Here is a 27,995-nt window from a genome sequence, read left to right as displayed (position 1 = left end):
ATAAAAAAATTAGATTTTTTTCAGTCCCATATTGTGTTTTAAGCTGCATAGAACGCACATTTAAAATAAACAAATAAAAATTACTAATTATTAAATTTTATCAATGTCATCAATAATAATAATAACGTATCTACAACTTCAGCTATGCGCAGGTGAATAGCCGGCGCACGGGTCAAGGGCAACGCTCGCCAATAAAGTAGGCATACGAACAGATACTATTTCTTTCTCTGTCACTTGCACCATAAACATACTTCTCTCTCTCTCTGTCTAGTCGTCGGCTCGACTCGGCCGCGGCCGGTGCGTCGTCGGCGCCCTTAGTCGGCGCCTTTGATGCTTTGCGCTAACGCCGCCGCGCGCTTCCGCTCAGTCGAATACTAAGCTTGACCCGAATCGCGTGATGTTTTTCGAGGATATTTTTTTCGTGTTTGTGAGTGTTTGTTTCATTCTGTAAATGAGTAGTGTCGACTATGATGATAGATCATAGACCATTTACTGCGCAAAAGTATGGAAGATTGTTGATGTTTATTAAAGAGCAAGGTGTTGTGTTTGTGAGTGCGTGTGATACCTACCTACCGCGGAGGAAACGCGATGTTGCATAGATGTTGCGTGACGTGACATGTTCTAGGGTACCTACCTAGGTACTTCATCCGAAGGAATAACAATTAAGGTAAGGCAAGAGTAGGGTTTTTATTGTTAATAAGTTAGGAACGTTTTAATAACTGGTAGGTAGGTACCGTGCGTGAAAAATCGTGGCAGTAGATGTTCTACTTCAACAAACAACATTTTTAAACGTTGAACCACTAAGCATCTAAATACAAGAGAATGAAAACTCCTACCTAGATATCAACATCGTATCACGCACGCGTAACGTAGCCGCGCGTAAGTTTAGCGTCTGTGTGGCGCGTTGTTCGACTTACATTGCGGCACAGTAAAAATTCAAAATCTTAATTAAACATTTGCGACAAGAAAAACACCCACCATCATTTTTAGTACAATAAAATAGGCGTTCCATTTTTTTTTTCGTTACGATGTCACTAACACCCTGTATATAGACATACATCCAATTTTCACAGGGTCCCTATGGGCTTTAGGGAGATGATGATATTATTATTACATTTAAAGGAAATAACAAATTAAGACTAGACGGAAGTTTTCGATCTTGGGCGCCTTGTACAGTTGCAACTCATCACGCAATAGATTAACTCCGGCGTTTGCAATGACAGTACAACAACCTAATATTATTCCACAGCAAATATTTTAATTTAAATATTAGAGGGAAATCCCAACTTTTGGTACAGCACATATTTGAGTGATGCCGTTTTGGAAATACCAGTTAATCAAACACGAAATCATCAACTAGTATTACGCGCGACTTCACTTGGTTTTAATTAATTTCTACTCCTACTTTCTGCACCGTAACTATTGGTAACAATAACATACATAACATAAACAACCCATATACGTCCCACTGCTGGGCAGAGGCCTCCCCTCATTCAACCGGAGGAGTATGGAGCATACTCCACCACGCTGCTCCACTGCGGGTTGGTAGAGGTGTTTTTACGGCTAATAACCGGAACCAACGGCTTGCCGTGCCCTCTGAAGCACTTTACTCTGACACATTTTACTTACTGAAGGCGGGAAAAGTCACATCATAATGCAATTTAAAAGAAGAAGTCGGTTAATAACTAAAATAGAATACTGATCGCGGAGGTCCGTGTTGTTCTATCACCGACGTCCAAAATCATGCCAATAAAAATTCTAAATTAATACGTTTTATAATATTATATTATATTATAATACATAAAAATTGGGTACCTACCTATAGAGGTCCTCAGCAAGATATCTACGATACGCCCGTGACTGTACTATAATATTATGTTTATCATAACTTAAAAAAAAACATGCTGGCGTAAGACAAAAAAGAACAGATAATTCTTGCGCATTTAATGTTTTTTTTTTTTTGTTAAAGTCGTCAGGTGAAATTCCATCATGGTTGTACGAGTATTTCCATTGATGTACTTAGAGAGGTCAATGATGAAGTATCATGCCTCGTTTAATTGTTGTTTATCAAAATAAAATTCCGGAAAAAAATCATTAGGCATCCATAATGGTGTAAACATATAATTTTCCATTAACAGTGGTTTCCGCACTGACAAACAATAGACATGTTATTAGATATACCTCTAAACGAGGCTTAACGATCGTTCAACGTTTAATGATTCACCACTTTAAAAACAAGTGAAATGCAAATATTGACCTGTACGTATACTCTGTATACGTAATTAAGTGCAGTGAAAAAAGAGTTGACCCAAAGGTGTGACCTAGTCGCAAATAAAAGTATCAATTATGTAACTATTAACTATGTAAATTCTAGTAAGAATGAGAAAAGACAGACAAACGTCCGAAAGGCCCAGTTAAGGTGGGTCGATACGGTTAGGTAGGCGCTTTGACTTGTTTATTTTTGGATTTTATACACAATATTCTTTCAAAGTTATACGCAAATATATACAAAAATAAATGCCAACGAAATAAGTTTCAATGTAAAATTAAGTGGCGTGTGTCTATATTTGAGTAAATAAACTAGTATGGAAATCAAACCACCTTAAAGAATACGACTTGAGTAATAGCGAGTGCTTGCAGTAGGAATTCCTATGCAACTGAAAGAAGGCGCGAATGGTCTTGAAATAAATCTATCTAGGTAGTGTCCCTGATTCCTGCAGATACATCCTAACTTTATTTTATCTTATACCAGTAATTTTCTTACCCGCCGAAAAGGAAAGTGACGGGTAATTGACAATTGTTAATTTTAAAATGAACGAATAACCTGGGCGAATAAAATAGGCATCTCGCTTATATGCAAACCGTTTAACATGTGCTATAAAATTTTGGAAGGGTTTTTTAAACTTCGTCGAATGCCCGTCCCTTTTCTCTTGTATTTTTTACTTTTCGGCGGAAAAGAAAATGACAGGTATAACTTAAAATAAAATTAGATGGTATGTAGAATCAGCAATATTACCTTTATCGACTCACTTTACAAATTGAGTAGAAAAAATAGTCCAAGAAAAGAAGCTCTTACCTTATTTTTGGCGACATGTTTGTCCTTTTGGATGACTTTGATACCGTTCCGAAACTATAAAAGGAAAAAGCATACGATATAAAACAATAGTTAACATTTCTATATTTAGTTAATGATTCATGATAGCAGGTTGAGTAGGTATCTAATTTATCACCAATTATACCACTGTAGGATTCTACTTATAAGGAAAAATATCTTAAGTAAAATCTTATTATGGTTATAGGGCCAAGTCGGCTCGTCACCTTCGTCTTCTCTGGCCATGTCGAAAGGTATAGGTATCCAAATAAGGCGCGAAGGCATGTTAGTATAAAGTTTAATATAACATAAACAGCCTATCTATATATATCACCGCGTTATACAAAAAAAACGAAGGAAAACATCGTGAGGAAACCCTCATTCCCGAGAAATGCATTTTCGGAAGTGTGTAACCTAACCTGTTATGGGCTGGTTTTCCCTTCGCGGGTTGGAAGGTCAGACAGCTAGTCGCTTCTGTAAAAAACCGGACCTGTCAAATCTTCAGGTTCTTACCTAAGTAAGCGGACCCTGTGAAAAACGGAATAATGCAGGGGAGACTATGATGAAACAGCCTATATACAGGATGCCGATATACGAAGTTGATGCCTATATACGTCCCACTGCTGGGCACACCTTAATCAACCGGAGGGGGTAAGGAGCATACTCCACCACGCTGCTCCACTGTACAAAAATATTGTACGTAAGAAGCTATGTATTATTTAATGAACTATGTCTCTAAGTACTTAAATAGGTAACTTTCGAAAAATAAAATTATTATAACTAAGAGAATCTAGCTAGGTACACCAAAGGGAAATAATAATAATAAGTCATTTATTTCAGGCATAAAAAACCCATATACAAAAATAAAAGATACAATAAAATAAAATTATACAATAAAATGATATAAAATATGAAATAAAATAAGTAATGTAAATAAGTAATGTAATAAGTAAATGCTAAGCTCACAACTATATTCCCAATTGGGTTAATTATCAAGGTACATCCGTCGCAAGATGAACTGAGTACCCACACTTCACCCTTCCTGTTAGACCAACGTGATAGATGGTGAGCCTTATCGCCGTCTATAATAGTCGAGACTTTGTTAATTAAAATTGTACTTAAATTAATAACTCATTGGTGCAAGTCCGGTACCGGAGAAGCAAGCAGTGATACACACGACCATATTAACTACTAGTTTATGACACACCACATTGACTACCAGTATGTTATAATATTACGTCCATCTTAGGACTGCGACCACGCCTTTTTATGTGACTTATTGTAGGATAAACTACTTGACCGGACAAATAAGAAGCGCTCAGGGCTCTCATCCGGTACAAAATTTAAGGTGCAACCAAAATGTAGCCGCAACTGTCTTTCTAAAACGATGAACTATTATCTATTTGCGCAAGTGGATAATGGGTAACCTGTCACTATGCGGTTCATGATACCCATATTAGGACGAATATTAGGAGTCGCTTGGACTTATCTCTTCTTAATTCGACGTGATTTCATGTCCAACGTGTTAGATAGGACACAAGATGCCCGGGAAGATAAGGTTCTGTGTTATTCACTCCCAATCCAGCGTAGATGCATCCATCTGTTCATTATATAAATGGCTGCAAGATGTTCTGTAACTACTGGGGGCTCTGCCAACCCCATTAAGGATTTGGATAGGGAGTATACATTTTTTACAGAAGCGACTGTCTGTCTAACTTTCCATCCTACCTGCAAAGGGAAAACCAGCCCAATACAGGTCACATATCTGAAAATGAATTTCTCGGGAATGTGGGTTTCCTCACGATGTTTTCCTGAGAGATTTTTGTATATGAAGTAAATAAAAGGTACTAACAGCGCAGTGAAAGCAACCGAAGAGCGACGGTGGAGGCGTGCCGGGTGAGGTGACGGCCGGCGGAGGAGGCGCGGCGACCGGCTCGGATGCGAAGGTGTGGCAGTTTGGTACCTGGCCATGACAAAACAATGTTAGATATGTGAACACCCCGGACATACAAAACGCCTCGTTTTACACAGACACTAACTTTTCGTACACGCGCATCTAAGTAGTCGTTACATGAGTCATGTCAGTGGCTTTTGGCGGCTCCATAGTAACCCTAACATCAGGGTTGATGAGGTTGGTAATCCACCTCTCAACCCACACGAGAGAAGACTAGGTATACTTGTGAATTGTGTAGTCACTTAGTTTTCTAGACTGTAAATTGTTTAGATTTCGAATGGATTCCAACAACATTGAACCGAGGTTCTTATTTAAGTGGGTACCTACATATTTTTAGATTTCTGCAAAGTACCTATTGTCGAACCGCAATTCGCATACCAACACGTCCACAGACGAGCCTTAATAGCGAGAACAATAACAAGAAAACTTTAAATATAGATTTTACTGGTGACTACTGGGATGTACTACTAGTTAAGTACTACAGGAAAAAAATCTAAATTAGTTGAATAACATTATGAACAGTCAACATGTATTACGCACGGTGACACATTAGTTCGTCTGGGAAACAATTGTAACGCAAGTTATTTACGTCGCGTAGTAAATAGGAAGACAAAACGCGGAACGAACATTTTCCAACTTTTACGTTTACCTACTTCGCAACAGGTGTTTCACAACGACAAAATGAATGTTACGTTTAACTTGTTTTTCATGGTAAGTATTAATTTGTGTAAGTATTCGATTTTTCATTACCTTATGAATTAGCGGTAAACCGATGAAATTACGCTGCTTTATTAACAAGTCAGTGCGAAGCTGTGTGGATAGATTAACAAAGTTTAAAGGTTATGTGTGTAAATTGTTTAGTGTATAAATGTTAAATACCTGCATAATATAATTTTAGCGATAAGTGTGTGTACTGTATATATTACAGGTATATATATAGTTCATGTGGTAACCTTGATTGAACAAAACAATACCTCCTATAGCAGATGTGGCGTCTTGTGCGCTCCGACGCCTAACGAGCGGTCATACTTTATTCGGATTAACATAAACGGTCTGTATCGAGTGCCTCAATAAGACCGACCGACAAATAAAGATATGAAAAGGAGACGGACGAATAGTATTACATTTACATATATTTGACGCGTTTGCGATACTTCACAAAAATAACTAGGTGCCTACTTAAGTTGAGGCAACTCATTATTATATTACGGGTGTGTGCCCCACGGTCTTGGAGTGAACCAACATCGCCAACAAAGGAACCGGAGAAGCCGATCAGCTCAAATATTGATACGTTTCACAAACGAGTTGAATGCACCGGCGCCGTGCGCGCGACCTTGCGCTGCGCATACGCACGTCGCTGCGATAACGACGCCACTCAACACTCGCCGCGCGCCGGTACTCACATTCGCACCAGTCGCGTCGTCACCGCCGTACACAGCCGAGTAGCTCTCCGGCGGAAAGTTGAACGGGGGCACCGACATATCCGTGCCGGCAGAACACACACTGAAAACTCGTAAGCCAAGTGGCGCGCGGCGGTCGCGCGAGGTCTCGAGGGCTCACGCGGTGGTGTGGCGGGTGTCCCGCTCACAGCTCCTTGCAGCGCGCGCGCGGGGGGTGGCGCGCGACTGACGCTCGGCGCGGCCCTCCACGCGGCCACCACGCGGCACCACAGCCCGCAGCCCCGCTGATACCAGCCGCGTTATCGCGATCTATCGCAACTGTCACAGCACTAGGTAGATAATAACTCCGCGGACCTCGGTTTCGATATCGGGAACTGCGGGTATACGCACGCTATTACTTTACTTATATTGAATATACCTCCTCGAACAACGAGTACCTACATTTTCAATAAATAAACGATTGACGTTAGCGTAGATGGACGGCAGAAAGAACATTGTGAATACATCATACCGGTGCAGTGTTATTTATTGTTTACTTACATATAATACACTCGCTGCTTACCATACAATTTTGAGATTTATGTAGTTTTAATGTATGTTAGACAATGTTGAGTTGTTATTACCGACATCAAATAAAAAAATACATTGAAACACAATTTTTGACAAAAATATTTTTATTTCATTTTTCTCACGAATCTTGCACCACCATCATTGGCATATTGCGTCGCAAATATTAAAGTAAAACATTCTATATTCACATTTAAAAATAACAATAAAAATTCATTCACGACTAAAAAGTGTCGGTGAAAAATTAAAATCGTTTTTACATCAACCTACCCCAAATAAAAACAAAACATCGTCAATGTCAAATAAATGCAACGCTAATACTGAAAAATTGAAGGCACTTCAGTCAATGCACAAGTATTTTATTCCTATATAGTCAAACTTCCATACGTTTATCAAAAACTCAAGTCTCGTATTCCATGTTGAAACAATAAAAAATGTTTCCTTTGTTCTACCACATGAAATAGAAAATGCCAGTCAAGTATCCATATAAAACAATTATAGACGATAACCACAATCGCTTCGCAATGCATTCTATACCAAGGAAAAAAAGAGGCTCTTTACTTACGAACGTGGCGGAAGACGTCTACTAGATTGTTTCAATTCCGTAAGTACAAAAAACCGTAAAAAATATATATATTTCTCACCCCTAATACTTTCAAGGTTGTCCAAACACCAGATATCAAACCTAAAATATTTTTTGTGCATTCACAAGTAACCAGAAAATTGGTAAAATATTTACGAACATTGATTCTAGAAAATATTGGGAGTGAATAAAAAATACCCGTGAATAAACCATGTATCTAAATAAATGAGGAGTATGCATCACGATTAACCAGAAGTCGTGATATCTCAAGTGTTGTGGAGAATGGAGTGTGTATACAGTAGTAGTTGCACGGCGCGTTGCGTTGCTCCGTCGCTGGGTAGGCGTTGCACGCGTTGCAACGCGGATTGCACCGCCGACGCTACGCCTGCGCTACGCAACAGTAGTTTCGCCTGCAGATTACATTAGAATTAATTTTAGATAATAGGGGGTTAAAAAGGCAAAGCAATTCATCTAAAAAAGCAATATTGCTATTTGACATATGTGTGCATTGCGCACTCACTTTTATATGTGCAAATGTCAAATAGCAATATTGCTTTTATAGATGAATTGCTTCTATGTGGCCTTTTTGACCCCCAAGATCAGCAGATAAGTAGGAGAGGAAGAAAAGCGGTCGAGTGGCAGCAAGAAAAAATATGAGAACTTAATCGTTTATCCCGTTTTATTGACATATCCAATTGTTTACAGAAACGACTGTCGATCTGACAGGACCAGGCATGGCATTGGTGCTAATTCCTGTAAATACCATCTAATTTTATTTTAAGTTATATCTGTCATTTTCTTATCCGCCGAAAAGGAAAGGGACGGGTAATCGACAAGCATAAAATTTATGGAACACACGTCAATTTTAAGCACAAATCTAAACCAACCGTCTAAAAATTTTACATCAGTCAATAACCCGACACATTCAGTTACTCATTCTTCCTAAAATTAAGAGCTGTGAATCATCCGTCCCTTTCCTTTTCGACGGATATGAAAATGACGGATATAACTTAAAATAAAATTAGGCGGTGTCTCCAGGAATCGGGGCCATTACTTACTTTGTGGTTGTTAGCAGCCAACGCCCAAACAGCCCGCGCCGCCGACACGATCTCACCCGTGTCTCCCGCCAGCAGCGTGCCACACAGCAACTCTAGCAGGTCCGCTACACAAACAATTTGTTGAACATAAATTCCAATTAAATAGAAGTTATAAAATGTTCCTATATTATTGTCACTGTTTTGTTCTACAAAACAAATGACAATCACTGAAAATCGTCAAATGTGTCTGGCAAGCAGGCTGGCTTAAAAAAATAGTCCCGTACTGGCCGCGCGTCTCGCTACCGCCTCGCACAACCACGCTTACTACACAGTTGACGAAGTTAAGAGAAAACACGTACGCGCTTGTAGGACGGCCGAGCGGCGATGCCTGGCAACATGCGCCAGCGCCGGCATGAGCCGCGCCCGTAGCGGCGGCGCGGCCAGCAGCGGGCGCAGCGCCAGCACGGCGGCCGCGCCGTCCGCGTGCCGCGCCAGCGCCTCGCACAACCGCGCCCAAGACGCGCCCGCCGGGCTCGAGCCGCGCTCGCGGACGCGCAGCTTGTACATACACGTTACCACGTCACTCTGTCGACAACGAACTACGTGTGAGCTACAAAGAATAAACACCCCGTCTGCCGGATAACAGTAGATATCCACCAAACCGGAGACGAGACGTGCAGGAAACGACCAACGTCTCTCATTCTCTCGTACGCTGTGAGTGATCGACTCCGCCTTTCTCCACTCGTCTCCTTCTAGAGACGGAAAGAGGAAGCGGATGTGTTTTTTTATTGACAAAAAAAATATAAGATGGCGATATGCGAGGATTACCTGTTGATGTGGATGTTGTATTGTTGGTGTGGAAAAAATAAAAGACGGCGTATTTATTGAAAACGAAGGAGTCCCTTCCTACATGTATATGCATTCACCCCGTATTACGCCAATATACCTTGATGATGATGGCCCGGCAGTGGTGGTGCGGCACGAGGTGCGTGACGGTCCGCAGACACAGCAGCAGCAGCGCGTCGGAGCGGGGCTTGCTCTGCATGGCGGCCTCGCGTGACGTCAGCGCGCACACCTCGCCCGCCAGGCTGCGCCCGCCCACACACGAGGACATCGCTCCCCATGCTGCAACGACCAACAATACTATTACAACGAGCACGTTACTATAACTTTACATATTCTGTGCCAATGAACTGGGCACCTGCAGTCAAAGAGATTGCATTAGAGAAGTAGTTATTTCGCTCTCTTAGGTCACAATCTATGGTTTCATTTTATAAAAGGTAGAATTTAGTTGACTTCGGAAACCATGAGGAATAAGTAATGACACGACAAATTTTCTGCAATAGACATTGCTTAGAGAAAACGTTCAAAAATTTACGTATTCAATGCAACCTAAACGTAAGTTTGTTTTCTTTATGTGTATTGCATAAAAACAAAATCTTTGAGCTTTAGATATTATTGTTATTATGTAATGGTTAACACGTTCGTCCCGGTTTGACAAGAGCTGCGGGTTCAAATCCCGTCCCAGACAGACATACATAACGTACATAACATAAACAGCCTATATACGTCACACTGATGCGTACAGGCCTCGTTTGAATCTACCAGAGGTGGTATGAAGCATACTCCATCATGCTGCTCTGCTGCGGTTTAGTAGTTCGAGTAAGACATTTTCGATTTAATTTTCCTTTGTTAACCTAAAGGTAATACTTCTGACGTCTACGTACCTTTAGCAGAATCATTGGTGAACGTAAAGAGAAGATGTAGTATAGCCTCTCGTAGCTCGGGAGTGAGCATACACCACGGCCAAAGGCGGTTCAGCGACAGCGCTATACCGTCCTCTGCGAAGGTGTCCTTGGCCGGCACGCAATCTAGCATGTGGCAGTCCATCAGTGTCAGCAGCCAGTACAGAGTTGCTAGTGTGGGGTTCTGAAACATAGTAGTAATACCCTCGTAACGCCCGGTTTCCCAGACATGTAGAATGATATTGGGCTTTACAATCACGGTCTTTTTAAATAACACTGAATAAAAAATACGTCATAGCAATTACGTATAAAGCTAATATTTCTTTCAAAAATATTATGTTGCTAAATATTCTACGTAATTCACTCGATATACACTTAGCAGAGTAGAGCAACGTACCTACAAGCATTTGCCTAAAAACCACTCACGCAGAACAGTCATAGAAACGCCTACAAAAACTTTTATAGCAAAGTCACTGCAAGGAATTCCTTATAGAAGATAAACCCTTTGCATACTCACTTTGGCAGCGTTTCTCAAACTGTCAATAGAACCATGTAAAGCAAGGCGGTCCCTGACGGCTTGCAGGGTGCCTAGAAGCATTCGTGGAAACTGCCTGTGCACCCCGTACTGACGGCAGCGCGGGCTTATAGATAAAACTGACGACAGGCAGGAAGTCGCGCGGTGCCAGCGCTCGTCTGAAATATAAAATATGAAGGTAGTCTTTTGTCTCTTTATTTTTCTTTTGTCTCTTTACTTCTCTTCGTGTGGGTTGTGAGGTGGAACACCAACCTCATCAACCCTGGTGTCGGGGTTATTACTGAGCCGCCAAAGGCCCCTGACGTGGCTCATGTAACCACTACATGATTACATCAGTAAGTAGTAACCGGGACCAACGGCTTAACGTGCCTTCCGAAGCACAGATCATCTTACTTTTGGACAATCAGGTGATCAGCCTGCAATGTCCTAACCAAACTAGAGATCACAAAGTGATTTTTGTGATACGTCCCCACCGGGATTCGAACCCGGGGCCTCCGGATCGTGAGCCCAACGCTCAACCATTGAACCACGGAGGCTGATGTCTTTCCGTCTTTTAATTTACATAAGTGTAATCCCTAATGGGGTGTAAGCCATAAGTAATCAAAAACAACTTGCAGCCACTGTTGATACGAAATGTCAAGATGGATATGAGCCTATCGCCTATATCAATTGAGTAGTTTCCTATCTGATTACTAAATAAAGACAGATCTAAAACTCCCGAAATAGATTTCATTTTATCTATTTATCTTGTTTATGAATTTTAATAAACAAAAATGTGTGAGTGCGACATTTCGTCACGTTTTTCTATGACGTCACATGTTGCTTTTCATACAAATCCCATAGTAATTACGTGTTTTGACGTTTAGTAAAAAGTAACTTGACTAGTTCGAAACTACCCTATTGTCTATCATATTAGAAAGGACACAACCCCTGTGTCGGATCTTACGACATACCCGGGAAGACAAGCAGCTGAATGTTCTACGGTAGCTGAGTTGAGTGTTCTATGTTTTTTATTTCCTCCCAATTCAGCGTAGAAGTGTGATTTTGAAGAACATATTATTATCATATCCCAGTCAAGGATTGAACTTATCAACTGCTCGTAGTATAAATGAATTTTACCTGTATTTAGTCCTGTAGGAAACTACACTAAAAACCAATTTTCACCGATGAAATTTGTTCTTTGCTAAACAGTCTTCCAGTTAAATAATAACTATGTGATACTGGTAGTTAGTCATTAATATTTATTTATGTTTTCTTTACCTTGATTCCCAAAAATCTTAGCATCCGTGGAGAGTTTCTTGTACAGATGAATAAGTATTTTACATAGTTTCTCAGCCATGTAATCTGGTTCGCAGTCGTCTCCATCGCCGGCCCCTTGTCTGGCATCTAGTTGCCTTCCAAATGGAGACTTTACACTGTCGAAGAACCCGACACGGATTTCATCCCTCGTCTTATCTGGCTGCTTCTTTTGAACAGCTGACTGAGCGAACTGTGTCAAACAGTACAGTGCTGCGTCTTGTAAATCTGAAATATGTTTTTTTTTTATTCTTAGCAATCTTTAATAAGTAACAGGTGTATCAGGGTTATTATTGAACCCCCAAAGGCTAATGACATGGCTCATGTAACGACTACGAACATACATTAGTAACCGGACCGTTACAAGTAGTAACCGGACTTTGATTATCGCAGTAAGTTCGTCGAGAACTTTATATCCCCTCTTGAGATTGGATCTTTCTAGATATATGCTTTTCAATCTGTTTAGGCATAAAAAGGCAGCCTTTCAGACTAAGAGAGAATACAATATGTCAGATGGAGATGACAGTTATAAGGGTTCCGTATTTTCTTTTCAGGTACGAAATGATACTCAATTACCAATGTCATCAGAATGCAGAGACTGCAGCAGTGTATGTATAAACGCCGAGGACTTCGCATCTCGCATGGTCCGCCACAAGGTGTCGCTAACAGCGCGCTCCGTCAGTAACGTCGATAGAAGGAGCAACGCCTGCGTCCGCGCTTTCATATGGTTGATGTCGATTTCCTCTGAAATTTACAACTGATTAAATGTTGGTACCTAGGCTGTGTTTAAAGCTAAATCTATCTAGCAACCTTAGGTACCTGGATATACAAAATCGGTATCTATAATATTGTCCTCCATCTCGCTTACACCTGCGTCTTGGATGAACAAAGGAAATATAACAACCTAAACAATAACATCGTTAAATAAAAAAGTACAACGTTTATTATCTCTGGCTTTTATCTAGGTACTTGAATATTAAACTGCATGGTACATTATACATTGCATGGTACATTGTATGGTACATTGTAAGGTTTTCATCCCATAATAAAGAAGCATACAGTATATTGTGGCTATAAAAGGGGATGTGATGTAATGCTTTATTAGTCGTTGATGATAACCACAAAGACCATAAATATATCTTTATCCTGTTTATTGAAGAATAAAATATTTGTGAAATTATTCACTTACTTACTTATAAATACATATAGCTTGCATAAAACTACGTCTGATTAATTGTAAATGTAGCTACCTAGTCTAAATAATAGCATACTGTCAGTTGAAAACATTTTTACTTGAATAGTACACTTTTTTTGGCCTGATAACAGCTGACTGCAAATGATGATAATTCGTAGACTTCCTTCATCGACATCGTATTTTTTGCTCTGACGAATAGGATGGCTGCTAGCCTAAACACCTCCGCAATGGAGCAGCGTGATGGAGTTTGCTCCATACCCCTTCCGGTTTATTGAAGGGAGGCATGTGATCAGCAGTGGGACGTATATAAAGCCGTTTATAATAGATGTTATGTTACCTTCATCAAACGGCGTCAATGTGGCCAGCAAGCTAAGCAGACAGTCCTTAGTGGTAGCGAGAGCTGAGCGTACACATTTGTACGTGGTGGCCACAGTCAAGGCGCGACACGACGCGAGACGCACGCGATATGCCTCCGCGACATCGCCTTTCGACCACGACGCGCATCTGAAAGATAGATATACAACAATAGGCTACTTGACTACTTAGTCAAATGAGACACTTTTTACAAAACGTCAAAACGATTTTATATGGATTTTTATTACAGAAGGACTGGCGTGTGACATCATCGATAAAAGCAGTGAAACTTTGTACTAATACGAAAATAAATCAAAAAGGAAAATGAGATTGATCTCTGATCATCTTAGACTGGCTTCTATTTTTAGATTAGCGTTTTATAATTTACGTTTCATCCAGTCAAATGCCTACTTTCAGTGTTATTTGTCTTCTTTTCATGACATATTACATTTTCCATTGTGGTGAAAACGTTCGCTAATCTGAGTAGGATGGGATTTTAGCCGATTGCCCAATAAGCTCTCCTCTCCTTGCCAGAATGAATGCATCTATTTAAGGATATCTTACCTAAATAACAGTCGATATAAGCCGCGATCATTCCAAGCCTGCACAGGGCAGCCGGACAACCCGTTCACATTGAACAATACGTCAGCTACAGCTGCGACTAGAGAGGGCGTCGGCGGCGGGCGCCCGCGCAGCGCCACCAACGACGGTGATATATGCACGTCCCCACACTTCTGCGCGCGTACTTCCAGTTCCGTTCTTCTTTCCAGAACGGAACATGGGATGTTTGGCTCTGAAAGATTTATGTTTTTTCGTTAATTCATAAGAAAACGAATTATTAAAAAAGCAATTTATTTTAAGAATTCATTTCAGATATCCGAATAATTTATATTATTCCATTCCATATTATTGTTGAATACAGTTCTATTATTACAACTCTGTTGGCGATAAAATTTACTTAGTGAATATTGAAACCGTTACCACCAAATACCAAATAATGAACCATTGTATATTTGGTACTAAAAGTCAAGTTTATATTATGTCGTCTGATTTGATATCGTGTCTGCCTGTTATGCTTATAGGTCTCGGGTTCTCACAACCATTAAACATTCGCTCTAGTTTGTCTTCAACTGACGCATGACTTGTGCAGGTGCATTTTACAGTAGACCTTACGGTCTACTGTGAGAACTTTATAGTTTTCCGTTAATTAATTTATTTATTTATTTGCTGTCACATGGTGTCTTAAGTTCTAATTATATTAAAGTATTACATATGACGCCCTGGTAAGGGCACTGCAAATTGAGGGCATTTCATTTAACGTTAAAAATTTCAAATATTAATCATTAAATTAACTAAAATCAAATTTAAAATAAATAAACATCATTAAACATGTCAGGAATTAAGATTATAATAACAAAAGATTCAAAAACTAAGATAAATAAGTAACAACCATAAAATAATGAATATCAACAATTTAAATAAACATTAAACATGTCAAGAATTAAAATTAAAATTAATATCTATTAACATGTCAAGAATCTAGTTACAAACTATAAAATGTCAAATGATGTCATAAAGATAATGAGTATCAAACTCATACATAATAATTAATTAATTCGTTAAAAAACTTAACATTCATAAATTCAATTCAATTTGATTAGATAAATAATAAAATAAATACTACATGCCTATGACTTTTATTTTGTCTGAGTGGAATTCGTCTACACTGTATAGCATTTCTTTGTCAAAAAATATTTAAATTTGTTTTTAAATGTTTTTATATTTTCTTCACGTTTGATAATGTCAGGAATGTTATTACATATTCTTGCCGCCTTGGCGCGTGGTCTCGTTCCAAAACTTGTTAATCGTGGTGTGGGTATTACAAGGTCATGTTTATGGCGTAATTTCCTGTTATCTACCGTATGTTGTTGTTTAAATAGGTTGTAGTATTTCCTTACAAAAATAGCCATCTCGAGTAAATAAACGCATGGTAGTGTGAGAATGTTCTGTTCTATGAAGTGTGGCTTGCAACTTTCGGGACAGCGTATGCCGACCAGTATTCGAATCAGTTTTTTTTGCATTATAAACAGATCATAATACCGTACCAGAGAACAATACCGTAGCGTAACACGTCTCCGCAAACTCGTAGTAGGCTTTTAGTGCGGTTTTAAAATCAGTTCTCTTTTTTAAGTGGTAAAATGCATACGAAAACTTTTAAATTAAATTTTTATTTTAAAGCTAATTTTGCTTTTGTAATCATCACTAATTTAAGAGCCAAGCTCTTGGCGGTGTAGCATTCTCCATTCTTGTCTATCAAAGGCCAATTCCTTCACTTCCTTATAAGACACGACGTTCGTTTTTTCTTTAATCTGTTCAATGTGAGTACTTCTTGGTCATCCCCTTCCTTTCTTTCTTTTTCCGTTAATAATGCTTTATAAATAATTTCAGCGCGCTTGTAGACAAACTTTGTATTTATTTACGAACAATACAGTCTTTAAATGATTGCAAACCTTTTAGTCATAAATACATGAACAATAGGTGGTATATTAACTTTACTGAAGACGTATTAGTATAGAGTGCAGGGAAATCCATAGATAACAACACACACTCGTATGCCGATAACTTTAGATTACCAATCATTTCGTATTAAATCTATTAAATACGAACAATAGCTCATTAAAAGATACACATTCGCGATAATCTGTAATATCGGTATTGGGGCAAGCAGAGCCACCAGTTTTCTCCAATTAACAAGCAAACACATTTGCCTTTGCTTGGCTTTAGAATTATACCTAAAATACGCAGTAACGCAGCTGTTATAACGTGTATATTACAGCGTATACTATAATGAGGGGTGAGAGCCCTCAGCGCTCCCCATTTATCCGGCAATCCGAAAATAAGTCACGTCAAAAAAAAAGGGAAACATCGAGCGCTACCTGAGCAGCGGTGGCAGATGGTTCATTTATCGCTATTATTACTTGCACTCTTATACTCAGTGAAACTATTGCGATATCTGCTGATAGCTTGTGTCTATATCAGGGCTTGTAAAGGTCAAGATATACAAGCGGTTAAGGTTACCGGTAGAAAATTACGGTACCAATTTTACAGATCAATAGAAAATTGGTACCATAATTTCATAACGGTAGCGTAGCCTTATACTTTAACCGCTTTCAAATCTTGGTTTATAGTGAGCAATTCTGATTTTTCAGTAAAATATAATACTATTTAACAAACTTACCGATATTACTAACGTATGCTTTCTCGTTACAAAAGTCGACGAGTATGTCAACACAGCATTCCACAAAGTTGTTCGCCCTTAGCTGCTCTAAAATCTGATTGTCTAACACCTGGAAACCGTAAAAAGTGATCCAATAAATTTAGCTGTATGAGGAAACCAAAGATGGATATGTTTATTGTTACTTATGGTATAACATAATACTTTTTAGAGTACACGAGATTCTGTATTCATGGGATGGGTAAAGCTCGGTGAGGTGTGGGTACTTAGTTCACCTTGCGATGGATGTACCTCTGACTACCCCAATGACTATACAGTCATGAGTTCTTGTTTTGTTATGGGATAGGTAATTTTAAGAAACAATAGGTATTATTTGGAGAATTGATTCGTAATCAGAATACTATATGTATATAACAAACCAAGCGTACATAATCCACATTAACTATTTTTAAGTAACTAAAGTTCCATAACAAATTACAATGCGTGTAAACAGAAAGGAAAAGATAAAAAAATCTATTCTATAAAATCTTTATTTGAGATAATACCTAATTCACAAACAGCTTAGATATAAATTACAATGTTATTCTTAAACATTAATTTATATGAATCATACATAGTTTTAAGTTTACGCGGTTATTATCATATCCCTTTAACGCGGTAAGAACCCGTTATTATATGTTTTAATTATAGGAATCATCCCAAAAGTTCTTTATCACAATAAATACAGAGCAAGGACGTATCCAGTAAGAATCTATTAGGTATGATAAATCAATGTAACTAATTGAAGGTCAAAGTCACACGAAAGTCAATTGCAAATTTCACACTAACATTTTGTCTTAATACTTACATATATTCAGTGTTAAATACACTGATATGTAATTACTCTAATTACATACGCTTGTATTTATTATACTCTATTTGAGAAATAACTTGTTCTGCTTATCGTACTTTCCAGCTTGCCTTGAGGAAAATGGCTATCGTGTACTTGCAAGTATTAACTTTGATATCAAATCATTTCGATACATTCATCTAGTGACGAGCAAAACGTACACAAACATGAATATGAAATCTTAAACATTCATTATCTCTAATAGGACGCGCTTGAATATCGCATTCATTCAACGAGCTTACACAATATGAATTAAATTTTTATTGATAACTCGGTCCGCCACTGTATTGATCAATAAATATTAAGTACGAAGTGATAAATTATTTCATTCTATGTTGGACTGAGAGAAAATAAATGAAGTGAAATTTATTTTGAAGGGTATATGGTACAAATTGAAAGAACGTTCTTCTAGCTACTTGTCAGAGGCAGTGTATCCATTCCAACATGGTGGACCATTATACGGGTATCATATACAATTTAGGACTTCGTATCAAAAGTTACTGTAAATTATCTCTGCCCACAATGCCCACCATTAGGGATGGCGATCGTGAGTTTGTGTATGTTTTATAATTGAAATTATGGAGTGCTACAAACATGACAAGTGATAGACATTGGATTGGATTACATCACTTATATCACACGCGATGAATATTCACTAACCTAAACCCGCCGGCACATTTTCTAAAACAATAGACACGCCGTAATCAATTATTCAATACACAAAATACCTTCTACAATTACTTCCTTTAAACATTTCTTAATAAAAGGATATGAGTTATTCTTTGTCCAGCGGTGGGACACTTAACAGGCTACTAAAACAATATAATAAATATTTCTTCAGTACTTCTACGAACTGTCGGCAATTACTCGTATATCTACATTCGGTGGAAAGGACTCCCAAAGAGTGCAAAACCTATGACGTATGTTTTTATGGAACTGGATCTAATGGCGTGAATTTGAGCCATATGTTGCCTTTATTTTTAAGCAAAACGCTGCGAGGGTCGTACTCGATTCTCGAAGTGGTCCGTGCGCAGGGCTCCACTGTGAATGCGCTGAGTATGGCTGACAGACCAGTCGCTACCATCAACTGTCCCATACGAGCCCCTGTAACGAAAAAAAAAACAACGAGCATTTATTAATTTATTAAAACAATTCTAACTTTCTCATCCTCTGATTGTTTAAATAACACAACATAGCACTCACAATAGTCTCACAATTCATTCGTATATGTACATATGTTGTAATGATCTGCAAACAATGAGATTCTACGAGACAATGACTTGATTTTTAAATATTAGCATCTGAACTTGTACAGTTTAGCAAACAAAATATTCTGATGTGTACTATTGGATACATTTTATATTATTATTTTTACCTGGACAAATACGTGGTCCATCGCCGAATGCCAAGAATGCAGGTGGGTTGAGATCCTCGCTGAATCTTTCGGGGTGGAATTTGTCAGGATTTGGAAAATACTGGGGATCCTTCTGGATACAGTGTATGGGTATGAGCAAGGCATCTCTCTTCTTTATTTCCAAATCGGTGCCAGGTAGAGTACAGGGTGCCGTGCACAGCCGAGTCGTCATCGGCGTAGGAGGATGCATTCTTAGAGTTTCATGAATAGTTTGGTTGACAAGTTTCATCGAGGACGTCGCATCGTAATTGAGCCCACCGTGAAGTGCCATACACGCTTTTATCTCCGTCCTTAGCCGATCTTGCAAATGTTGGTCTTTAGCTAGTTCATATAAACAAAATGACGTAGTTGTAGCTGATGTTTCCAGTCCCGCCAGCATGGATATGAACGAATTAGACGTTATCAATTCGTCAGTCATCGGGAATCCTGTCTCAGTCTTCTGTACGTTTAACATAAGTTGAAGGAAATCGGGTCTCTCTACGCCGGTAGTACGTCTCTCTGTGAGGACTTGTTTGATTATATCCGTGAAAAACATTTCCACATCGGGAGGGTACGTTCTGAGATTCAAAAATTTAAACAGTCTTGGAAAATACGTTCGACAGTAACGTTTCAAGACAAGAGATGAAGTCGCCTTAAACATTTTACGAGACATTTTCAAAAATGGCGAATCTGGAGTTTTTAAAGAACCCGGATCGACACCGAAGGAGCAACTTCCAATAACATCTGTAGTAAAGCGACTCATCAGATTAGGTACATCTATTTCATCTTGATATTGAAGCCGTAGAACGTTTTGTAGTGTTTGCGCACAATCAGCGATAAGAGGGTGCATTGCCTTCATCTTAGCAGATGAGAAGGTGGGCGAGACAATCTGCCGCATCGCCTTCCACTCGCCGCCACTCATGTTGCCCAGGTTCCGCAGCAGCGGCTCCCGCTGCGTGTCCGTGCTCACTGACACGCGGTCACAGAAACTTGAGAACTCTGTCACCATCACGCTTTTCACTAAACCCAAGTCTATCAGCATCAACGTAGGTCGTCGAGCTTGGAAAATACCGAAATACTTCTCATGCCGATATTTATCGTAAAAATATTGTAGTGTTTTTGTATAGCTTTGCCGTAACAAAATTGTAGCTCCAAAATTTCCAAATATTGGACATGGTTCTCTGTAGGGCACATTCCTGCGTAACCAATATTTTCTTCCTCTCGTCGAGAAGTGGTAAATACCTAACAAAAACGTTAAGGAAATAATAATCACTATGATAAACATTTTGCACTGGTTTTTGTTGTTTTTGGTTCACTTTTTACATTCTCCTGCGAGTGAGCAGGTACGTGTATCGCGGCGAGGTGTACAACATGCCGGCATTTGTAGTGAGAGTAAACAAAGCGGTCGCGTGCGGCGCGCGCGTCGTGCGAGGAGCCTGCGCCTGCGCTGGTCGACTACGAAGTGAGGCGTATCGCGGCCGAGCACCAAGATAAGCCAGCAACGCCGCGCGTCGCGCACAAGGCCGCGCTCAAGGGCCGCGCGCCCCTCCGCGCCGTGACTCGCATATACACACAACGATTTTGTACTACCATTGTACTTCGGCGCTACAGAATTAGCAAAACCGTGATTTAAATTTTTTATCATCTTTAAAGTGACATGTCGGAAACACGTTCATTATTCTAAAAAATATATCCATCTACCTGAAACAATGGACAAAGGTGACACGTCGATCTTATTTGTAAGTATAACAAGCGAAACACCCAAAAATGCGAAATAAATCAACCTGATTAACATAAACCGATGTCATCATCGGAGTTTTTTAACTTTAAAATGTGTTGTTGATTTTCGAATCATGTATACAGATTCAGAATTTTAGTAATATTAAAATATATATATACATATATTCCCTCCATTTCTTCGAGGACTCTCCAGTGCACAAATTGAAATGCAAATGTGAAAGAAATGGAGGAAGGCCTTTGCCCAGCAGTGGGACACCTCAGACTAGATAAGATATAGGTACATATACAGTGTGTAGTTTTTCGGACCCGACAAACTTTAAGGATGAATTCTACTAGTAATTTCATCGAGAAAACACTCCCATATGTGGGGTCAAATCTCAATATTCTAGAAATGGCGGCCATTTTAAAATTTTATATTTTTCTTCTTCTTCATAAATATTCATATCTCGAGATTTAACGGCCTTACGGACATGAAATAAAATGTTTTTATCTGCAAAAAGTCGTCTCTATAGAATATAAATATCCACAACTGCTAAAAAGGTTCATAAAATAAGTTAAAAGCACCTAATCTCATTTGTTTTTGTAAAAAAAAAACAGCAAAGGTCTTTATTTACTTGAATTACTTTGAAAATAGCTCCCATTTGATGGTATTTTTATGTATTTTTTTAAAAGTATTTAAAATGAGCCAAACAATGATACCAAAACCATATCTCCGTCGACGTCGAGACCGTCAAGAACTACTGAAAGTTCAAAACACACCTAACGGAGCGCCGCCGCAGATCCATTGAGTGCGATCCCCTCCCTAGACATTCTCATGCTTTTGTTCGTCAATAATGTACTTTGTGGAAGCATCGCTCATCACAAAAAAAGGTTGCCATTGGGGGGGGAGAGAGAGAGAGATAGACAATTAATAATGGTTAAAAGACAGATACGGGTATAGTACTATGTGTGGTATTGTACTATAACGGCATCCGCTCGCAGCCTGCTGAACGTATTCATGGTGGAAATCTTCACAATGAAGAAGTACTCCGGTTGATATTTGAAGACCTAGGGTCTTAAGCACCAGGCGGATTGCTATACGTATGAACATGAGACATTGGACGGTGTGGAAAATTTTAAAAAGAGAAGGACTACATCTATATCACTTTCGCCGTGTTAAACACATAACGGACCCGGATTACGCTGCTCGCTCAGCGTTTAGTGCGTGGATAAATTTAAAAATCCAAACTACTTGGCACGCATTCTGTGGACTGACGAAGCGTCATTCACAAGAGCGGGTATAACCAATTACCGCAATCTACATGCATGGTCTGCAGACAATCCACATCTTGTGAGCGTAAAGTAAACGTTTGGGCGGGCATCATAGGGAACCACCTCGTCGGGCCTGTACAACTGCCGCACAGACTAAACGGCCCAAGATTTTTGGAGTTTCTTCAAAGCGCATTTCAAAAACTTTTATGGGATATCCCATTGTTTAACCGCCGCATAATGTGACTGCAGCTCGACGGTACTCCAGCCCACTTTGCCTTTTAAGGCAACACTTAGATGAAAACTATCCGCAGTGGATTGGACGAGGTGGGCGAGTGGCGTGGCCTCCACGTTCGCCTGATTTCACCCCACTAGATTTTTCCCTGTGAGGTTGGATGAAACAAAAAGTTTACTTTACACCAATAAACACCAGAGAAGAGCTAATAAACAGGATCCAAGTATCTGCAGATAAAATAAGGGCGCATCCCGATGCACTAAGTCGAGCTACACAGCAAGTTGGCTTAAGAGCTATGGCTTGCCTTCAAAACCGAGGAGGTCACTTTGAGGAAATGTTAAACTAATGTCTGTTTATGGTTTTAATTTTGCAATTTATGTTAATCATTTTTATTAAAGTAATTGTCACTTTTTTGGTGTTTCTTTCATGATTTTAAGTGAAAGAGTTCTGTTTGTAAATAAAATCAACTTACATGAGGTGTGTTTCGAACTTTCATTACTTCTTGACTGCCTCGACGTACAGATACGGTTTTGGTATCATTGTTTAGCTTATTTCAAATATTTAAAAAAATACATAAAAATACTATCAAAGGGGAGCTATTAGGGGGTAATTCAAGTAAATAAAGATTTTTGCTGTTTTTTTTTGCAAAAAAAATGAGATTAGGTGCTCTTAACTTATTTTATGTACCTTTTTAGCAGTTGTGGATATTTGTATTCGATAGAGACGACTTTGTGCAGATAAAAGCATTTTATTTATTGTCCGTAAGGCTTTAAAATCTCGAGATATGATTTTTTATGAACAAGAAGAAAAAACTAAGTATCTAAAATTTTAAAATGGCCGCCATTTCTAGAATATTGAGATTTCACCCCACATATGGGGGTGTTTTCTCGATGAAATTACTCGTAGAAACCACCCTTAAAGTTTGTCGGGTCCGAAAAACTACACACTGTATATTTTTTATACTGTAGTACATATATAACTACTCTAGATACAAAATAGTTTATTTTAATTGTTCTGTTCGTAGGTGGTCTTCACCGCAATACCAAAGCGTACAACCACAGCATATATTATTGATCATTCCATTCAGTACCATATCACACTCACAACTACGCTTATTATGGGTACGAGCGATTTAAAATAACAATCTGATCGATGTTATAACTTAAAAGTTATAATCACGCTAAGTATATACATATGTTTTAATTTATATCCATACAAATGATTAGCATTTAAGTATACCCGCGAAGTGTAGAACGATGCGCCAACAATATTACACTATAAAAATAACATTTTCTCATTATCATAACCTAAATCACTGTCATCTTGTATGACTTTTGTATGAGTATTTCACCTTTGTAACGAATAATACATATGAGAGTATAATGTGTACATTGCAGTGCATAGAGTAAAGAATAATACTGTATATATAAGCGAAAACTGACAAAAGCAGTGACCGAAGAAATTATGTTAGTACGCTTACGGAACCTGTACGTGATCACGATCCCGGGATATGTCGCTCCCGGGAGTAAAAAAGCGCAAAACTTATGTAAAAACAGCCTTATTAGTACAAAAAAGAACAATTTAAAAAAATATCAGCCAGTCTCCTTACTGAACCTGTGGTAGCCCAGTTGGTAGAACGCTTGCCTCTCACTTTGAGGTCGCAGCTTCGAATCCAGCACAGGCCTAAACCAATGATTGTCGAATTTGTTTTCGAATTCATTTTTGGATAAATGACTATCACGTGCTCAGCGGTGAAGGAAAACATCGTGAGGAAACCTACATTCCCCGAAATGCATTTTCGGAGGTTGACCTAACTTGTATTGGGCTGGTTTTCCCTACGCGGGTTGGAAGGTCATACAGGCAGTCGCTTCTCTAAAAAACCGGACCGGACCGGTTTTTATAACGGGAAACTTTCACATTAGAAACATTCCCGGGACAAGCACATCACTGTGCACGATAGATCTCCCAGTCTAGCCAACTTTTTTTTCTTTGACTTATTGTAAATTGCTTACTGTTACTGGCTCCGAGACCTTTTTTTTTGACGTGACTTATTGTAGATTTGCCGCAGATGGCATTAACTACTTGGCCGGAGGCTATGAAACCGAACATGTAGAAAATATTGAGCAGCGTTAACATCTTTTTACCCAGAGTGATAATTAAGGAAACTATATGCGATTGAAAGCCACTTTTATCTTTTAAAAAGTCATTAAATACTTAGTTGATTGCCGTACTAGTTAGTCAGTAAACCGCGCAATAAACTTGATTATTCCTGACGCTTGAAATAATGATCACGTGTTGAGAATAGGCGATAAAACAAATCACTACATTGTTCACTTAATAAAATACTAATGAAAAACAAATAAGAAAATATTCAATTATTCATATTTGAAAAACAATCTTTTCCAACGAAGGTCAAGTATATAATATACAAATTTCAAAAGCACAAAATATTGAATAACTAGTGGAACCTTATTTTTATTTATGATATACACCAAGTAACTAAGTAAAAGGAATTCCATCTCTGACCCCCCCCCCCCCCCCCCCCAGGACATAGCCGTAATATGATGTGTGTAAATAAGTAACTTTAATTTCAAGAGCTGAAGATTTGGTAATAGACTTATTAAAGTAAAGAAAGTAATTACATTAGAAATCAAAAATTGATTCCTCCAATCCGTAATAATATATCAACTTCGAAACATATAGGGAATCACCTCCAACTTCGAAACAATGAAGAATAAAGCAAAAGAACTACTTCGGCACAAATGGTTATTTATTAGTGGTTAGGTGATAAATATGTAATACTTACATCGACATGTGAAGAGATTCTAGCGGCTAATGACGTCAGCAAGGCGGCGGCTGCGCATCGAACCACGTTGGCTTCCCGCTCCTCCGCAAATGTGGCCGCCGCAAATTGTGACAGGGAATCCATGGATACGGCTAGACAACAGAATACATACCCGTGTTACATATAAGATATACGATTACAGTTCATATTAAGCTAAATTGGGTCAAAGCTAAGTTATAAAATGCTAATCTAGAAATGAAATAGACTAAGATGATTACAAAGCAATATCCTTTTTATACTCGTATGATTTACAATTTTGGTAAGAATTCGGTACAGTCATGAGCAATATTATGTAACCACTTCAGAATCCTGTCTCACTATCATCTATACTTATAATAAATCTGTAGAGAGGTCAATTCTGTACATTAAATATTTTTTCAAAATAACTATCAGGGGGTGATAAGTGATCGATACTGATGCCAAAAATGCAATCAGTAAAATTTTTGTCTGTCTGTCTGTCTGTCTGTCTGTCTGTCTGTCTGTCTGTCTGTCTGTCTGTCTGTCTGTCTGTCTGTCTGTCTGTCTGTATGTGCCTTATAGAAACAAAAACTACTGGACGGATTTTTATGAAACTTGGTACAATTATTCTTTACACTCCTGGACAGGTTATAGTATACTTTTCATCACGCTACAATCAATAGGAGCAGAGTAGTGAAGGGAAATCCTTTTGTATGAAAAATCTAAACCACTCAAGTTAGACGTTTGAAATTAGGCATGCAGGTACCTTAGATACCGTAGAGGTGCACTAAGAAAGGAATTCCCGAAATTCCCACGGGAACGGGAATTAGCGGAAAAATCCTTTTGTATGAAAAATCTAAACCATTCAAGTTAGATGTTTGAAATTTGTCATGCAGGTACCTTAGATACCGTAGAGGTGTACTAAGAAAGGAATTCCCGAAATTCCTACGGGAACGGGAATTAGCGGGAAAATCCTTTTGTATGAAAAATCTAAACCACTCAAGTTAGACGTTTGAAATTTGGCATGCAGGTACCTTAGATACCGTAGAGGTGCACTAAGAAAGGAATTCCCGAAATTCCCACGGGAACGGGAATTAGCGGAAAAATCCTTTTGTATGAAAAATCTAAACCATTCAAGTTAAATATTTGAAATTTGTCATGCAGGTACCTTAGATACCGTAGAGGTGTACTAAGAAAGGAATTCCCGAAATTCCTACGGGAACGGGAATTAGCGGGAAAATCCTTTGGTATGAAAAATCTAAACGACTCAAGTTAGACGTTTGAAATTTGGCATGCAGATACCTTAGGTACCGTAGAGGTGCACTAAGAAAGGAATTCCCGAAATTCCCACGAGAACGGGAATTAGCGGGAAAATCCTTTTGTATGAAAAATCTAAACCACTCAAGTTAGACGTTTGAAATTTGTCATGCAGGTACCTTAGGTACCGTGGAGGTGCACTAAGAAAGGAATTCCCGAAATTCCCACGGGAACGGGAATTAACGGGAAAATCCTTTTGTATGAAAAATCTAAACCATTCAAGTTAGATGTTTGAAATTTGGCACGCAGGTACCTTAGATACCATAGAGGTGCACTAAGAAAGGAATTCCCGAAATTCCCACGGGAACGGGAATTAGCGGGAAAATCCTTTTGTATGAAAAATCTAAACCACTCAAGTTAGACGTTTGAAATTTGGCATGCAGGTACTTTAGTAAACTTAAAGCTTAGTTGCAACAGGATATTACAAAATTCCCACGGGAACGGTAGTTAGCGGGAAAAAACATTTGTATGAAAAAATCAAATCTAAATAAAAGGAGAAACTGACTGACTCAGTGACTGACATATCAACGCATAGCCTGAACGGCTAAACGTAGGCATTTGAAATTTGGAAGGGACATAGCTTAGGTACCGTTGAGGTGCACTAAGAAAGGAATTCCCGGAATTCCCACGGGAACGGAAATTAGCGGGAAAATCCTTTTGTATGAAAAATCTAAACCGCTTAAGTTAGATGCTTGAAATTTGGCATGCAGGTACCTTAGTTAACTTAAAGCTTAGTTGTAACAGGATATTGCAAAATTCCCACGGAAACGGGAGTTAGCGGGAAAAAAACATTTATATGAAAAAATCGAAATCGCGTGAGATAGATGTTTTCAATTCAATTCAATTAAATTATTTATTGCATTCCATGTAGTACAATGGGGTGTTACATAGGCATAGGAACTAAAACATGGGCCCTGTAGGGCACAGCAACGTTGAAGGGAAGAGAGGAAGTGTGTATTAAAATTAAAACTCAATGAACAATCAATTAAAAAAAAATCAATTCAATCAATTGATTCAATCTAGCATGCATGCATACCTTAGTAAATATAAAGTTTATTTTTGGCTGTATTTTGAAAAATGGGAGTTATTGGGAAAAAAATTGTATGAAAAAATCTAAACTGCATAAGTTAGATGCTTGAAATTTGATATGCACTCCCACACACACAAAGATCTCTCTCTTATATAACACGCCACGCGGACGAAGTCGCGGGCAAAAGCTAGTATTTGATATTTAATGAGACTTATTGTTTAATTTATCAAAAAAGTTGTGACATGGTTTCAAAGTGTATACATATTAGTACTCGTGAGTGTACATAACAAAGCACACTGAACAAATTCCGTAGAAATATATCGTTTTAACGTTTCGTAAAATGCTTAT

General features: G+C 38.7%; 3 protein-coding genes across 3 annotated transcripts in view; all 3 read right to left on the bottom strand.

Moving 5' to 3' along the window:
- LOC126367912 (inositol-trisphosphate 3-kinase homolog) overlaps positions 1 to 6,681 on the bottom strand; it is a 106,288-nt gene extending 99,607 nt beyond the window's left edge. Inside the window, exons 1-3 of the mRNA XM_050011711.1 lie at positions 6,449 to 6,681; positions 4,944 to 5,054; positions 3,077 to 3,130 (exon numbers count right to left, since the gene is read on the bottom strand). Coding sequence (XP_049867668.1) covers positions 3,077 to 3,130; positions 4,944 to 5,054; positions 6,449 to 6,526 — 243 coding nt within the window. The 5' untranslated portion in view covers positions 6,527 to 6,681. The remainder of the gene's footprint in view (positions 1 to 3,076; positions 3,131 to 4,943; positions 5,055 to 6,448) is intronic.
- Positions 6,682 to 7,101: 420 nt separating this feature from the next.
- Positions 7,102 to 27,995, bottom strand: part of LOC126367888 (rotatin-like) — a 36,633-nt gene continuing 15,739 nt past the window's right edge. The window contains exons 22-33 of the mRNA XM_050011666.1: positions 25,304 to 25,434; positions 16,996 to 17,104; positions 14,322 to 14,550; positions 13,741 to 13,907; positions 12,785 to 12,952; positions 12,173 to 12,436; positions 10,895 to 11,070; positions 10,360 to 10,561; positions 9,579 to 9,757; positions 8,992 to 9,217; positions 8,654 to 8,757; positions 7,102 to 8,005 (exon numbers count right to left, since the gene is read on the bottom strand). Coding sequence (XP_049867623.1) covers positions 7,862 to 8,005; positions 8,654 to 8,757; positions 8,992 to 9,217; positions 9,579 to 9,757; positions 10,360 to 10,561; positions 10,895 to 11,070; positions 12,173 to 12,436; positions 12,785 to 12,952; positions 13,741 to 13,907; positions 14,322 to 14,550; positions 16,996 to 17,104; positions 25,304 to 25,434 — 2,099 coding nt within the window. The 3' untranslated portion in view covers positions 7,102 to 7,861. The remainder of the gene's footprint in view (positions 8,006 to 8,653; positions 8,758 to 8,991; positions 9,218 to 9,578; positions 9,758 to 10,359; positions 10,562 to 10,894; positions 11,071 to 12,172; positions 12,437 to 12,784; positions 12,953 to 13,740; positions 13,908 to 14,321; positions 14,551 to 16,995; positions 17,105 to 25,303; positions 25,435 to 27,995) is intronic.
- On the bottom strand, positions 17,505 to 20,733 carry LOC126367907 (cytochrome P450 6a2-like). Its single transcript, XM_050011706.1, has 2 exons — positions 19,257 to 20,733; positions 17,505 to 18,985 (listed from the first exon to the last, which is right to left on the bottom strand). The coding sequence occupies exons 1-2, from the start codon at positions 20,557 to 20,559 to the stop codon at positions 18,810 to 18,812; spliced, it is 1,479 nt and encodes a 492-aa protein (XP_049867663.1). The 5' UTR covers positions 20,560 to 20,733; the 3' UTR covers positions 17,505 to 18,809.

Source organism: Pectinophora gossypiella, chromosome 6, assembly GCF_024362695.1.
Source record: "Pectinophora gossypiella chromosome 6, ilPecGoss1.1, whole genome shotgun sequence".
In the NCBI taxonomy this organism is placed as follows: Eukaryota; Metazoa; Arthropoda; class Insecta; order Lepidoptera; family Gelechiidae; genus Pectinophora; species Pectinophora gossypiella.
This window is presented reverse-complemented; position numbering and strand designations above follow the sequence as displayed.